Source organism: Zingiber officinale, chromosome 6A, assembly GCF_018446385.1.
Source record: "Zingiber officinale cultivar Zhangliang chromosome 6A, Zo_v1.1, whole genome shotgun sequence".
Classification (NCBI taxonomy): Eukaryota; Viridiplantae; Streptophyta; class Magnoliopsida; order Zingiberales; family Zingiberaceae; genus Zingiber; species Zingiber officinale.
The window spans coordinates 114,697,181-114,711,793 of record NC_055997.1 but is presented as its reverse complement, the minus strand read 5'-3'; the positions used below and the strand labels follow the sequence as shown (position 1 = coordinate 114,711,793).

The 14,613-nt window shown below is 41.9% G+C and overlaps 4 protein-coding genes and 1 non-coding gene across 5 annotated transcripts; all 5 read left to right on the top strand.

The window, feature by feature from the left end:
* Nucleotides 1-337: 337 nt before the first annotated feature.
* Nucleotides 338-1,368, top strand: LOC121994326 (heavy metal-associated isoprenylated plant protein 23-like). The gene is made up of 2 exons (XM_042548400.1): nt 338-641; nt 945-1,368. Exons 1-2 carry the CDS (start codon nt 494-496, stop codon nt 1,241-1,243), a joined length of 447 nt encoding a protein of 148 aa, XP_042404334.1. The 5' UTR covers nt 338-493; the 3' UTR covers nt 1,244-1,368.
* Nucleotides 1,369-1,433: 65 nt separating this feature from the next.
* On the top strand, nt 1,434-1,519 carry TRNAY-GUA. The gene is given in 2 exon segments: nt 1,434-1,470; nt 1,484-1,519. It is a non-coding gene; the product is annotated as a tRNA-Tyr (tRNA).
* A 900-nt stretch (nt 1,520-2,419) lies between these two features.
* LOC121997572 (2,3-bisphosphoglycerate-dependent phosphoglycerate mutase 1-like) lies at nt 2,420-5,503 on the top strand. Its single transcript, XM_042552050.1, has 8 exons — nt 2,420-2,709; nt 3,168-3,445; nt 3,611-3,834; nt 3,914-4,032; nt 4,114-4,270; nt 4,446-4,547; nt 4,633-4,752; nt 5,259-5,503. The coding sequence occupies exons 2-8, from the start codon at nt 3,169-3,171 to the stop codon at nt 5,310-5,312; spliced, it is 1,053 nt and encodes a 350-aa protein (XP_042407984.1). The 5' UTR covers nt 2,420-2,709; nt 3,168; the 3' UTR covers nt 5,313-5,503.
* Nucleotides 5,504-6,221: 718 nt separating this feature from the next.
* LOC121995183 lies at nt 6,222-7,602 on the top strand. The gene is made up of 2 exons (XM_042548992.1): nt 6,222-6,642; nt 6,772-7,602. Exons 1-2 carry the CDS (start codon nt 6,222-6,224, stop codon nt 7,272-7,274), a joined length of 924 nt encoding a protein of 307 aa, XP_042404926.1. The 3' UTR covers nt 7,275-7,602.
* A 564-nt stretch (nt 7,603-8,166) lies between these two features.
* On the top strand, nt 8,167-9,556 carry LOC121997573 (mucin-2-like). Its single transcript, XM_042552052.1, has one exon. The coding sequence runs from the start codon at nt 8,306-8,308 to the stop codon at nt 9,302-9,304; it is 999 nt and encodes a 332-aa protein (XP_042407986.1). The 5' UTR covers nt 8,167-8,305; the 3' UTR covers nt 9,305-9,556.
* The last annotated feature ends 5,057 nt before the right edge of the window (nt 9,557-14,613 follow it).

The window sequence follows — 14,613 nt, the reverse complement described above, 5'->3', positions numbered from 1 at the left end:
GGAAACAAAATGGAATTTTAATTGGTTCAATACAGTTGTTTTCATAAATATTCCTCGCGCATGAACAACTATCAGTGAAATATAATAATCTCAAAAGAATTGAAAAGAGGCAAGTTTGTTTTTTGTTTGTGTGTCTGTAATTTTCATATATTATTACAATTTTTTTCTTTACGATTTACTAACGACAGAGATATATCTACCATCGTACAAACTTCAATCCGACAAAAAAGAATATGAGAACCCCTTTTCTAAGAGAAAGTGTCCAATACATTTTTTTCTCTTCTTGTTTGTTTTCTATTGGTTTCATATGCCTTTTGCTAGGACTATATAAGAACAGTTGCAGGGACGAAGGTGAGCCACAGAGGTCTTCCTCTCCTCCCACTCATCGCCTAATCGATCAATCAAGCTGATCAGTTTTTCTTGCTTCAGCTTTTGGCTCTACCATTTCTTGCTTGTTCCTCTGTCGATCGGCACTAACCTGCTACTTCCGGCCATGGGAGGGGCAGTGGACTACTTCTCCGGCTTGTTGGGTGGCTACAGCCACAAGAGGAAGAGGCAGTTCCAGACTGTGGAGCTCAAGGTCAGGATGGATTGTGAAGGATGTGAACTCAAAGTCCGAAATGCGCTCGCTAGCATGAAAGGTTTCATCTTCTCCTCCCTAGCTCTTGTGTTTGTCATAGAATTGTGTTGCCTTTTTTGGGTGTGGTTCGATCGATCGAGTCAGAGTTAGTTGTGGCTAACTCGTATCGAGTTTCTAAACGAGCACAATTAGAAAAGAGGGCTCGAGCCATTCGTTTACATTGTTTAACCAATAGTATAACGTAGTTAACTCATGTGGAGTTGTTAAAAGAACAAACTTACATCTTTTCATTGTAGCATTTTGCAAACTCTATTCAATTGATCTCTAACGGATTTTGGCTCGATCTTATGGCTTCTAATTAAAGGGGTTCAATCCGTGGACATCAATAGAAAGCAATACAAGGTGACGGTGATCGGGTATATCGAACCAAACAAAGTGGTGAAGAGGGTGCAGTCGACCGGAAAAAGGGCCGAAATATGGCCTTATGTGCCCTACAACGTGGTAGCTTACCCTTACACGCCCCAAACCTATGACAAAAAGGCACCGGCAGGGCATGTGAGGAATGTAGAGGTGATCACAATGGCCAACCAAGTGGTGAGGCCGGAGGATAAACTCTCCACCATGTTCAGTGATGACAACCCTAATGCATGCTCTATCATGTGAAATGGGTTAGAGGTTTCGATAGTTTTAAGTATGCAACATTTTGTTTCCTTGTTTTGAACTTGAGTTCATGTAATAGAATAAGTAAACTGATTGTAGTTTATGGAAGAGGAGCTACTTATTATCTATTTGTGTGTTTTCTAATTTTATTATTATTAATAATAATAATATTTTCTTACCACAGGTAAGCAAACCGACCTTAGCTCAGTTGGTAGAGCGGAGGACTGTAGTATGTTGGCTGGTATCCTTAAGTCGCTGGTTCGAATCCGGCAGGTCGGATGCTTTGTTTTGTTTATTATTTATTGTATTTAAAATCGTTTTAATATCTAGTGTATTTAAATTATGATATTAGTTTTTAAAATCAGTATTATAATAATTATCGCATGTAATTAAAAAGAGAAAATTTAATTTATATACATGCGAGAGAGACATAAAAAAATCTCTCTGTATATCGGCGTACGACGATCCTATACAATTTTAAAAGAACATTTATATATATTGAGTGAGATTTTTTTTACCTATTAGAAATTGATTCCAAAATCTTAAACATCCGTATAAATATTCCACCAACTTATCGAACTTCAATCTAACTCAAGTAACGAGGTAAGAGGAGAGAATTAAAAGGACGAAATTGCCCTCGTGTCTCGTCGAATATTCGATTATTTTGCGATGACTGGCTCGCATGACTCCTATTGTAGGCCTCACTTGACGTTGACCGCACTCTAACATTCCATGTTTGACATTTCATTTGTTAGCTAGCGCGTGGTAACCAACTCCCTGATCTCCAACCTGAAGGGCAAAAGGGTCCTTTTATCTTTACCTTTTACGTGCTATGTTTTTGTCAAAAAAAAAAAAAAAAAAAAAAAAAAAAGAGTTTTTGTAAACTATGAAATTACATTGGCAGTTTACTATGTCATCCTTTGAAGGGTATTTTGATAATTTTATAACTTTTGGGGTATTACATTGAAAGTAAAATTCCATCTTCGATTAACTTTAATTTAATTTATTTATTTTTGTAAAATGTCACTTCACCCCTGGACGTTTCCTTTCGTCTAAACTGCACCTCTTACTTTTCAAGATCTCCAAAATGGCCATACAATTTGGACTTTAAAAAAAAAAAAAATTTACCCTCCAATCTCTAAGATTGTTGCTTTATTTAATGATTCTTTTTTTGGCGACGCCGCTGTAACTTGCACCACCAAACCATTTCCTTTCTCTTCCTCCTGTTAGCTTCCGAATTTTGCCCTCCAATCTTCGATCGCCTTCTCCAACACGGAGCTTTGATTCCTCAGCCTTCTTCGTCCTTGTTTTCCGCGCTTCAACAATCAACCCTGCTCAAATCCGTCGCTTTCGGCCTCAGTTTCATCGAAATCGTCGCCGCTGGTGGGGGCTGCACCAGCTCGCTGAAAAGGGGCGCAGTCTTGCCCCTTCTGCGTGTCCGAACCGATCTCGCTCCGTTACGGAATAAGGTGGCGCCTTGATTCTTGCTTCTCCTTCTCTTTTTCTGCAATGTGTTCCCGGATGCGCTGATTTGGGAAACAAAAAATTGAATTTTATTTTGAGTAATTTGTAGGCAAAAATCATATAACGCCATTTGTGATGATCACAATCTGCTGAGAATCTGGTCCTTATTTCTGATAAATCTTATATGCAATCGCAATTGGGTTCCATAATGAAGCCATTGAAATTCTTATACATCCTAAGGACGGTCTGTCAATATGCTAAAGGTGCTACTGCCCTTGATCAAAATGTTAGGGTTTAATTTCTGAGTTCTGTGCTTTTTTTCCTCTTTTTGGGCACTTTGATTCTTCGAAACTCCGCTGGGGTTCATTATGTTCTAGTTCTAGTACTTCCTCGGAGCAATTGATAGATAATATAACTGACAAGATTTTCCTCTATTTTAATTGTATTCGATATCACATATCAGAATGGCTTCTTCAGTAGCATGCCTTCATGCTGCCAGTTCCATCCAAGCACAGGGTTTCAAGGGTTCGTTAACAGGCTCGCCAAATAAAATTGGTGTTTTCCCACTGCGAATGGTTCTTAAGGGATTCAGCCTCGACGTGCCTCTCCCTGAAAGAAAGGGCAACTGCCCTCGGAGCTTGAATTTGCATGTGGTTCGATCATCGAGCTCGCAATCCTCCATTGCTGATCCAATTGAACTACCATCAAACAGCAATTCTGCTGATTCCCAGAAAAAATCAAGTAAGATTTTTTTTTGTAAGAACTTACTTATCTTTCTGCTTTATAGAGATTGTAACTATAGTGATTGAAGAGTTATCTCATTGATCTAATTCTCGAGGGCTGACTTTTTTAGTTGTGAAAGGGTTCCTTCATCGAATGAAAACTATTCTTTTGCTTGCTTCACAGCTGAAGCTTCACTAATTCTGATCAGACATGGAGAGTCTTTGTGGAATGAGAAAAACCTCTTTACTGGTTGTGTTGATGTGCCATTGACTAAAAAGGGAGTGGAGGAGGCAATTGAAGCCGGTAAAAGAATAAGGAACATACCTATTGACATGATCTATACATCATCCCTGATACGTGCCCAAATGACTGCTATGCTTGTGATGTCCGAACACCGCCGTAGAAAGGTTTCTGATTCTCCTGTTTCTTCAACTACTTACAAAATCAACTTTTTTAATCAAAAGAATCATCTCACTTTTGACTTAGGTGCCAATCATCATACACAAAGAGACTGAAGAGGCCCAGAGATGGAGTCAGATATATAGCGAAGAGACCAAAATGCAGTCCATCCCTGTCATTACAGCTTGGCAACTGAATGAAAGAATGTAATGACCAATTCTTAACCATTATCTTAGATATGTTCATTTTCTGCATAATAACTTCATCTTTTTCCCATTGTTCATTAGGTACGGTGAGTTACAAGGTCTCAATAAGCAAGAAACAGCCGAGCTATTTGGAAAAGAGAAGGTTCATGAATGGCGTCGTAGCTATGATGTTCCTCCCCCAAATGGTGAGAGTTTGGAGATGTGTGCAGAAAGATCTGTGACTTATTTCAGAGATCAAGTAAGGCAATTTAAATGAATTGGTTGTTTAACATAATTTTTTCTCTCCTTATTGTCAATTTCTTATCAGTCCTTTAAATGTTTTATTCTTGATTCTATATCCACAAAAGATTACCATCCATAACAATCAGGGTGAACCATTTACCTTCCCTAATACCTCTGAAATTTCATTATAGATTGTTCCTCAACTCCTGGCTGGGAAGAATGTGATGATTGCTGCACATGGAAACTCCCTCAGGTCCATCATAATGTACCTGGACAAATTGACTTCTCAAGAGGTGATGAGATGGGTTATCCATCATTTGAAGCTTTGTGAATTCAACTGATTTTAGCTTGTAATTAAAATTATTACTTTGTGTTCAGGTCATCAAACTTGAACTGTCAACTGGCATTCCAATGCTTTACATATTCAAGAATGGAAAGTTTATTAGGAGAGGCAGCCCAATAGCTCCTTCTGAAGCTGGTGTTTATGCTTATAGCAGAGTATGAAATCTTTCACAATTGAATCCTTTAGTTATATTCCTTGCATTAATACATTATTATCAGCTTTTAGGTTGCTATGTTCTCTCTGTATATTCTACCTAGAATGCAACTGCTTTATAAATGAAGAAGAAAAAAAGGGTTTAGTTTGGGAGGTTCGATGTATTATGATATATTACTTATATAAACGAAATTCAAGGTAGAGCTACAATAGAAGAGAAATTGTATGGATTTATAGATCTGGCTTTCTTCCTTGATGATGTTTTCTCCCAAAATGCAAACCAAGAACAGTACCTAAAAGATAGATGAGATCTTGATTTGTCTGATGTTCTTTAAACTTGAATTCTTCCTCTACAGTGATCTTCTCATTCTTTGTCATGGCATCAAAACTGTTCGCAATGGGGCGGGGCATTCATTCATAGCTTAAGATTACAGTGACATTTCTGATATCTAATCCTTTTGTTCCTCTTCACGTCGAGTGACACAAATCTTCTTACTTGTGATTGCAGAGTCTGGCTCTTTACAGACAGAAACTAGACAAGCTGGAAGAAATGTTTGAATAAGACGACGACTATGAGTAATAAGCTTCTCTCCCATTGACAACAAACTCAGAATTCAAAAACTTGTGCAAAGGAGTACAATTGAGATATTTCTTATTTTGAGCTTTGCAGAAGGAATTTATGCATACTCCTAGAGGAGATATATAGACTCGCAAACATTGAATTAATCTAAATAATATCTTAAACTGAATGGAGATCTTGATGTTTTGGATTTAAGTTAAGGACAATATTTGAGAAAACTATCATTTGATTTTATTAATGTCTACCAGGGAGAATGTTCTAACAATAAAATTAAAATGTTAGAAACCTGAGAAATTTTAGAAGAAAACATTAAACTTCAGAGGCTGTCTTGAAATTTTCCCATGAATTAAGGACCCTGCCTCTCTCAGAGAAAAGCAGAAGCAGAGGTGAAGGCCAAGCGTCCTTCCCACCACCACCTGCCGGCCGTGAAGCAGCAACACGACAGCCCCAATCCCTCCTCCTCCTCCTCCGTTTATCGGTCTGGCCGCCCCTTGGTGACCGACGGCAGACACCTCTCCTTCACGCGTTGTCCAGCCCACTGCATCATTTCCCATGCAACTCAGAGCGCACAAACTTTGCTCCCTTTTGACTCTCCCAACTCTACTACCTGCATAGTCCCTGCTTGCCATGCAACGCTGCCACCGCACAACATCACGTCCTCCGCCTCCATCCACGTATTCGCCTCCTCCTCCTCTCTCCCTCCACTTGCCATCTGGATGAATGCCGCCTGAATATAAACGACCACTCTCACGTCGATTACTACTCGACAAATTAACCTCTGTTCTTGCCTTCCTCGCGCTGATACGCAAGGGATCGGTATTCACTAATTCCATTTCCTAATTGATGAACTTTGTGTTCTACGTGCATGCATGAGCTTCGATTTACTAGTTAATGGCATCACTAGAAGCAATAAGCAAAGTGAGAATAGGGAGGACGACGACGTACCGCAAAGGCACCGATACGGAGCTGATCGCCGTCGGAAGCGAAGCTGCGATGGCGGCCAAGCTGATCGTGATTGGGGCTGACGGCGGCAGCGAAGGTGGCAGGCAGGTCTTCCGCGCCGGTCGGCTCTCCGTGCGCATGATCCGGGTGGCGTCCTCCCCGGTGTGCTTGGTCAGTTGCATGGTCAGGGATCACCAGTGGACTCTGGCCGGGGACGCGGTCGTCCTCCGCGTAGCGCCGCGCATGTACGTCTTCCCCATGCCGGGCTTCTGCTACGGTCTCACGCTGCCCTGCGGCGGTGCGTACGACGACGAGTGCCGGACGCTGGAGGAGATGCTGCTCAGGTTTTGCGCCTTCCGGTGCCTCGAAAGTGAGATTCAAATCTTGTTAAATACTTTTCCCCCGCGCGCGCGCCAATATCAATTTTGTTTTTCTTTTGGGGTTTGAATTCTTCATTTCCGCGCGCCAAGATCAAATAAATGTTTATGCTCCCATACAGGCTCTTCTTCTCGGCGGAGAGGTGAATCAGGTGATGTCTGGTCGCATGCCTTCGAGGAGGTCAAGAAGCTCGCCTCTGTTACTGTCACCGGTGATGCAAGCAGTAGCAGCACCGGCCCTGCATCGCCGGTCTCCGCCGGGCGAAGAGAAATCCAGCGGGCGGTAAGGACGTCGGCGGTAGTGAAGCTGCTCTCCAGGTCGCTGCTCACTGGCGCCCTCGACACGCGTAAGCACCTCGACCTAACCGTCGGCGCCTCCCTCCCCAGCATGCAGATGACAGCGGACCTTTTGGACATGATTGAGACTGGGCGACGAGGGGCGCTGGCGGCGCCTAGTGGGCTCTGGTGCATCAACGACGAAGGGATGAAGCTGCTGCTCGTGATACTCTCCGCATGCAGCACCGTGGAGAAAAGGCAAACGCCACAACTGGAGACGCTGAACGAGGAGGAGGAGGAGCTGAAGGAGGAGGCGGCGGCGGTCACCGCCGCCCATGCAGAGGAGTAGGACGTCAGCGGCGTACCAACCCAAATTCGCATTGTTCGACTTAGCATTTCGGTTAAACCCTCCTTAAAGCAGTTCAACCGAATCAAACCTACCATTGAACTCAGCAATCGAGTTCTTCTCAACTAGCCGAAACAACTAGTAAAGTTTTACATTTGTTATAGTTAAAGATCCACCACGATTTCTAATTAGGTGGGAAAGGTAAAATAATAACACGCGGTAAAGATGTCAAGGCACGTCACAGACACGATGTGATGTCCATTACATTAAATATAGCTAGCTACCATTCAACTCCTTGTATCATACGCATTTTTTTTTGCTAAAAAAAAGATAACACAGAAAGATTCCGATCGCACTAAATTATGTTCTTCAGTCACCTCAATCTTGACAGTTCGACGCAAGATACTTAATAAAAAAAGTAATTGTTAGAAAATAAAAATCCAGAATTAGCTAAAAAATAAAAAAATAAAAATCCCATCTTGAAATCTCGAATGATATGATAAACTAGGGAAACAAACTGTTCTAGATATTCATGATGAGATCATTAAGATGCATAAGATTCTCCTCAATGCTCTGTAATCCAATTCAGAGATTATTTTCCAAATAATTCTTAGTTTCTTATTAAAATTTGATTATTATATTCTTACTTTTGGTTCAGCCATTTCTCAATTATTTTCTCTGTGTTTTTAAAGAAATTCTTAGCGGCGATACGTGTGGAGCCCAGCTACTTTTATATCTAAAAGAGGAATAAATAAATAATAAAAGTAATGGAAGCTACATCCCTTTAGCTCATTTCTTTAATTGTTTGTTTATTATTATTTGTTTAATTTTGTGCCGTGAATTTATTGATCCCAATGGAAAAAAGAGTTTCTACTTTTTCTCTTCCGCTCTTCTTCTTCCTACTATTATAATAATAATAATAATAATAAGTATTATTCCATGCCGTCTCTTTTTCGTTTCTAGATCATTTAAATCACCTAAAATTTGAATAAATTACCAAAACAAGATAGAAATTGGATTGCGCACCTCTTTCTATGGATTCCGGCAACGCCAGCAGTCTTCACTCCTCCTCCGGCGGCGGCGGAGGCGGCAGCGATGATGTCGACTCCCTCTCCGCCTTCTTCCACACGTCCGCCTCCGCCTCCGTCGTCACCCTTCCGCCTCCGCCGTCTCTCTCCTCCGTTGGTCCCCACTTCTTCGACTACTCCCCCCTCTTCTACCTAGACTCCTCCTCCTCCTTCCCCTCCACGCTCCTCCCCTCCGCCTCCGGAAGCCAGCCTTCGGCGGCGGCGGTGGGGCCGCAGACAGATCCCCCGCCTGCACTGGCGCCGGCCCCCCGGAGTTCGAGGAAGCGCTCCCGCGCCACGCGCCGCGCTCCGACGACGGTGCTCACGACGGACACCTCCAACTTCCGCGCCATGGTTCAGGAGTTCACCGGCATCCCCGCCGCCCCTTTCGCCGTACCCGCCGCCGCTTCCTCCCCCTTCCTCCGCTCACGCATCGACCAACTCCTCCACTCTTCTTCCTCCGCTACCGCCGCCGCGGCGTCACCCTTCCTCCTCGGCCCCTTCTCCCACAAGCCCCACTCATCTCCCCCCTTCCCCATTCCCATTCGCAATACTCCTCCTCTTCCCCCTTCTCTAACCCTAACAATCCCCGCCTCTGTCACCGTCACTGCCGGAACTAACTCTAACTCTAATCAACTCACTCCCAACCTCCACTCACTCCTCCAACCCCCGACCCCAGCAACCTTCTTCGCCTCCGACGACTTCGCCGCCCTCCCGCAGCCGCCGCAGGCGGCAATCATGCTGCCCGACCCTGCCCCCTCCAGCTGGGCGACCGTACAATTCTCCGGAGCCGGTGTTTCACAACCACTCATCGGCGCCGCCGGCAGCTGCAAGCCGTCCTACTCGTCGTCGGCTGAGCCGGCGGCGGAACTAGTCATCCGTGAGAAAAAAGTTGATTCGGAGATCGCCCGGAAGGCAGGCGACGGCGAAGCGGATCCGTCGTGGATTCATTCCTTATCTGATTGATCGATTAAAATTAGGGATTTGGAGAGGTAAATTACGATGTCGAAGAGAAGAGGCGCTCGCTGCTTTTGTCGCGCCCTTCCCGCTTCTCTCCTCTCCTCTCATGTATATACCGGTACGCGTTACGTTATCATTGATCATTCCCCGTCTTCTCTCTTGCTTTTTCAGTATATATCGGTTTTATACGTCTAGAATAACACGAAACCGTTTTCTTCGCCGAGTTTTCTTCTCCGATACGGATGCTTCTTTCTCATGCGCTTTGTTCACATCAGCCGGACAGCCACTGAAACAACATTAATGGTGCAATTGACCATTTTATTCATATAATTTCAATATATATATATATATATATATATATATATATATATATATATATATTACTATTTTATTAAAAATCTCCCCCTTTACTAACTAATTTGGGTGAAACCTAAAATAAATTTTCATTAATATCCTTTTTTCTATTCACACTAAAAATAATTCTAAGATTTATTAGTAATTCCACAAGAGAAACAATCAGTGATCTAGAGTTCGAGACTCAGTTGTACATATTATTATGAATTTTTCTCATCATTAATTTTCTTTGATTATTTTATATAAAAAAATATAATTTTCTTTAATCCCACATCTTAGAAATTGATAATACTATGATCAAAGAAGTTACTATAAATATTTTAGGCTGAAAATGTTAAAAAAAAATACTTTTTTAGTTTTTTTTACTAAGATAAATATAATATTAAAATAAATTAATTTTTTTCATAGGGAAGCCGTAAGGATGACACTCGAAAATTCAAATAATTGAAATTTTTAAAGACTCAAATAATTCAAATTTTCAAAAATCAGATACTTTACCCTAATGACTCTACTAATGACTCAACATTAGTATTTTAATGTTAAAATACTTTAATTAATATAATTTCATTATAAAGGGTTGATATGATTTCAATGTATTATATTACACACGCGAACACACGCGACGCGTGTGCACGATCATTAGTATATATAATAGATCAATATTGTAGCATCATATGGCATTAATGAAACTCAAGGCAATTAATTATGATAGAGTTGCACTCCTTGTTCATCACAGAGTTGTAATGAGAAGCTAAGCACAGATAGAGCTCTATGTAGTCATTAATGTATAGATCATAGAAGTCTATCAACTGTATATTAATTGATAGCCAAATAAGCACAATCAGTATGGAGTTCATTCGAGATCATTGCAGCAATTGCAGCAAAAGGTGAAGTCCTCGCCCCCAGGGCCCCCACCGACCGGACCCACGGCCATCGTGAGGGAGGTAAATCGCAACACCCGAGCTAGTATGGGATGGACCGGGTGAGATACAGGGATAGGGGATTTATTCTCCCGTTGCCACTGAGTTTCGACCCGACGACCTCATTGCAGCAACTCCCGTCCCATACCGGCTCGGATGGCCCACGGGGTCCAAGTTCATTCGAGATCATGAACTAGCAGTATGGAGTTCATTGCTACTTTTTGTGCTACTCTTTCTATCGCTGCACTTACTTTGCTAAAGGTTCTCAGGGGGATTTGCACAGACCGCAAAAAACTCTTAAAAAGTAATTATAAATTACTATCTCATGCCAACACTTTTGTCGATCTAAACTAATGCAGCTTTAGGTTTAAATTCTTTGGATTGTGATGCAGCAGATGAGGCCCAGGGGTTTTGGTGTGGTCGAACAAATTGCTAGCAGCTCAGTGCTCACATTCCACAAAGTCAAAATGAACAAAGTGAGTGCAACCAGCAAACTGAGAAGCTCCATGGATCCTTGTCTCTTCTCGTTGTCCCTATCTTCTCCTCTTCTTTTCTTATAAAACATACAACTGCTTTTATTTTCATACAATTACAAGTTTAGAACTTGAAAAGGAACAGTGTTTAGTTGGTTTCCTTGCTCCACTGCATAATTTATGCAATTCTTTGCGTTGAATCAAGGGATTAGGTTAGACTAGACTAGACTAGACTAGGCCCATTGCTATAGCTACAATGAGAAAAAATGGAGTCTATCCTCTAAAATTATTAGTCATGCAGGTCCACTAGCTAGGTTTGGAACTTAGTACACAGTTGATGATAATTAAGTGTAGTAACTCTGTCACATTGGTTCTTACTACTAATGAAAATGGTCTAGATGATTCCTTAAACAGGCTTTGTCAGTCAAGGCTACACTCCACTTTCCTCCTCCTCATAAGATTTGCTCAAGCATGCATGGTCCCACTTCTGCCATTGTTAGGGTTTGGCAGTACGACCCAAATTCCCATGTTGCCTCACCCTCCTTCACCTTTTGCCTGCCATTGGTACCATTTCATCACCAAGTGGTTAATTTTGAGGACGATCAATTTAGTACTATTAAAAATTTACTTTTATTATTGAGATAAATTGAAAAATATTCATAACGACCTATTAATTCAAAATTCTTAGATCAATCATCTTTTAAAAAAAAATTATCAATTAATTCATTGAAGCACATGCTCAATCCTTAAATGTGAGAAAAACTAAGTTGATGCTATGTCGATGCTATACCATGACCTCAGGGTCCCAGAACTTCCACCTTGTGTTGCCTTATTGTCGCCATCATCACACAAAATGCTCATCATCGTCGTCCTTATTTTGGTCCTTATAACATTTTTAATTTGTACTTTTTCTAAAATGGAATCATGGTTGATAACCATGAGTTGCCCAAAGTTGGGGCAACGCTTGACATTTCATGTCCTTGTCTCCCAACAAATCTCATTTTTTTATAATATTATTAATAATAATAGTGACCTTTTTAAGTTAATGAATATTTGATTATGGAATCGACATATATTATTATTTTCTGAGAAACTCATCCAGAATCGCAGCCGGCCCCTATTAATGGGCCTTCACTTAAATGGGCTTCCCTCAGTCCATTAACTCATTTGAATCATGACGCCATCCATGCGGCATGCTTGCGCAAGCAAGATGGGGGTGGGCCGGCCAGGATCTGTTATGATGAAATGGATCCATGATAGACGGCCCAATAGCTTTTTCACTTAAAATAATAAAAAAATTGATTTATATCGTATTTTTAGTTGTGTACATAATAAATAAACATAAAGAAATAAAAGCATTCTATTGTAAAAGTAATTATTTGATTAATCTTTATGCGACCCAAGCATTTCACTTTTATTATAATTAATTGATTATTTCAAAATAATGACATTGAATTTGAATATATATATATATATATATAGCAATTATTGAAAGTAGAGGAACCAAAATGAGAATACAATTAATGAATGCACTGTTCACGATGCAGTTAGGGTTTTGCCACTTGGAAGGTCTCCTTTCTCCCCGTATAGAAACTAGTATAAATACACGTCTCTACTTCCCCAATGCCATTCTCTTCCACTTTTCACAAGGAGAGGCAAATTTAGGGGGAAGATGGCAAGTGGTGCAGGCCTCCTTGGCAACCAACAGGCTTCACTACAAGGTCCCTTTATATATATTTATATTTTTTAATTTGAATTCTAAATATCTAATCCTTTCTTTTACCATCAATTATTCCACTTAATTCTACTTTAAAAACCCCCTTCTTACCTCCTCTCCATCTCTATCTTTCTTCATCCCATCCTTTTGCCTATTTTTTACCTTTATATATTGATATTTTTATTTGAATCTCTAACAATCTACTTTGTTTGTCCATTTTGCATTGAGATTATTCTCTTTCAGTGAAAATATATGACTTAAATTATTTTAAAAAATTAGAAAAAATAGTTCTTTATTATCTCGTTCATATGAAAAAATTATTTTATACGTGAAATAGTGTAATTTTGAAAGAAATTAGATTTTTTTTGTGTTAATATTTTTTTTTTATAAAAGAGATATTAATGAGTTGGCTTCACTGCCATGCATACATTATAGAAGACACCAAACGTCTCTTGTCGCGTGCGTATGAATTTTGTGTTCAAGCTGGGGCGTCGGATTCATCGCTCCGCGCCATCCGGCCGTCTGTCGGCGCTCGCCAATCGCGTGAGCATCGTCTGACGTTACGGTGCTTTTTAGATTCGCGAGGCGTCAAGTCCACTACCTCTCCTGAGGTCGACACGTGTGTGCTAGGGACGTGGCAACACGACGGCGCTTGTTTGGTCTTTTCGCGTGCATGCAGGGGATTAAATTGTCGTCACGACTACAAAGTTTGGATAATTTTTAAAGAAACCCTGGAATAAATTTGTTAATAGTAAAATAGAAACATTAACGGGTATTTTGAGATTAACTAAACCTCAGTTGGTGTTTCTAACATTAACTACAAAATAAAACTAGGGACTTCAATGATATCGTTGAAAACTATAGGGTGTGCAATGTGAATTCCTTTCTTCGTGCTGTTTGCACTCTGCAGTTCTGACCGGCGCCGGAGGCGGAGGATCTGCCCGGACCACCACCGCTGAAAGGGATAATGCCGCCATGAGTGGCGGCTTACAAGCGCATCCAGCACCGCATCCTGCGCCGGCGGTGCGGGAGCAGGACCGGTTCATGCCGATCGCGAACGTGATCCGTATCATGCGCCGGGTGCTGCCGGCGCACGCAAAGATCTCCGACGACGCGAAGGAGATGATCCAGGAGTGCGTGTCGGAGTACATCAGCTTCATCACCAGCGAGGCCAACGAGCGGTGCCAGCGCGAGCAGCGCAAGACCGTCACCGCCGACGACGTCCTCTGGGCCATGCGCAAGCTCGGCTTCGACGACTACCTTGACCCCCTAACCCTCTTCCTCCACCGCTACCGCGAGCTCGAGGCCGGCGCAGCCACTGACTCCTCCTCCGGCCACAACGCTCCCCCCACGCTCCACCTCCCCAAGCACCACCGCAACGCCGCCGCCCCTGTTCCCGACATTTCCGCCCCTGCTCCCCAGTACTTCGCCACTCCCCCTCTGTCTGGATTCCTCATGCCGCCGGCGCCGGCGCCAGCGCAACCGAGTAATCTCATGAGCGAGAGCATGGTGGGCTACTTCTTCAACATGTACGGCGGCGGTGGCGGAGAAGCAGGGCCCAGCGGCGCCGCCGGCTACAATTTCCCCAATTTTGACCCCCAATTTCATCACAAGTAATCGCCGGCGATGGTGCCGTAATAATTGACTTCTTTAGGAGGCTTTGGAAGAAGTATGCCATGGTTTGTGTTTGCATCAAATTAATGGGGGTGGATTCTTATCAACATCTAGCATCTCTGATTTTTTTTTTTAATAATTTAAGTCAGTGATTATCTGATCTTACAAAAATTTACATCGACCATCAAAATAAATACATCATAACAGATGACTTAATATCACAAATACAATAAACCT

Coding starts and splice junctions, on each gene's coding strand:
- LOC121994326 (XM_042548400.1), top strand. CDS start 494: ATGGGAGGGGCAGTGGACTACTTCTCCGGCTTGTTGGGTGGCTACAGC. Junction 642..944: donor TGCGCTCGCTAGCATGAAAG/GTTTCATCTTCT, acceptor TTCTAATTAAAG/GGGTTCAATCCGTGGACATC.
- LOC121997572 (XM_042552050.1), top strand. CDS start 3,169: ATGGCTTCTTCAGTAGCATGCCTTCATGCTGCCAGTTCCATCCAAGCA. Junction 3,446..3,610: donor TGATTCCCAGAAAAAATCAA/GTAAGATTTTTT, acceptor CTTGCTTCACAG/CTGAAGCTTCACTAATTCTG. Junction 4,033..4,113: donor TGGCAACTGAATGAAAGAAT/GTAATGACCAAT, acceptor ATTGTTCATTAG/GTACGGTGAGTTACAAGGTC.
- LOC121995183 (XM_042548992.1), top strand. CDS start 6,222: ATGGCATCACTAGAAGCAATAAGCAAAGTGAGAATAGGGAGGACGACG. Junction 6,643..6,771: donor CGCCTTCCGGTGCCTCGAAA/GTGAGATTCAAA, acceptor GCTCCCATACAG/GCTCTTCTTCTCGGCGGAGA.
- LOC121997573 (XM_042552052.1), top strand. CDS start 8,306: ATGGATTCCGGCAACGCCAGCAGTCTTCACTCCTCCTCCGGCGGCGGC.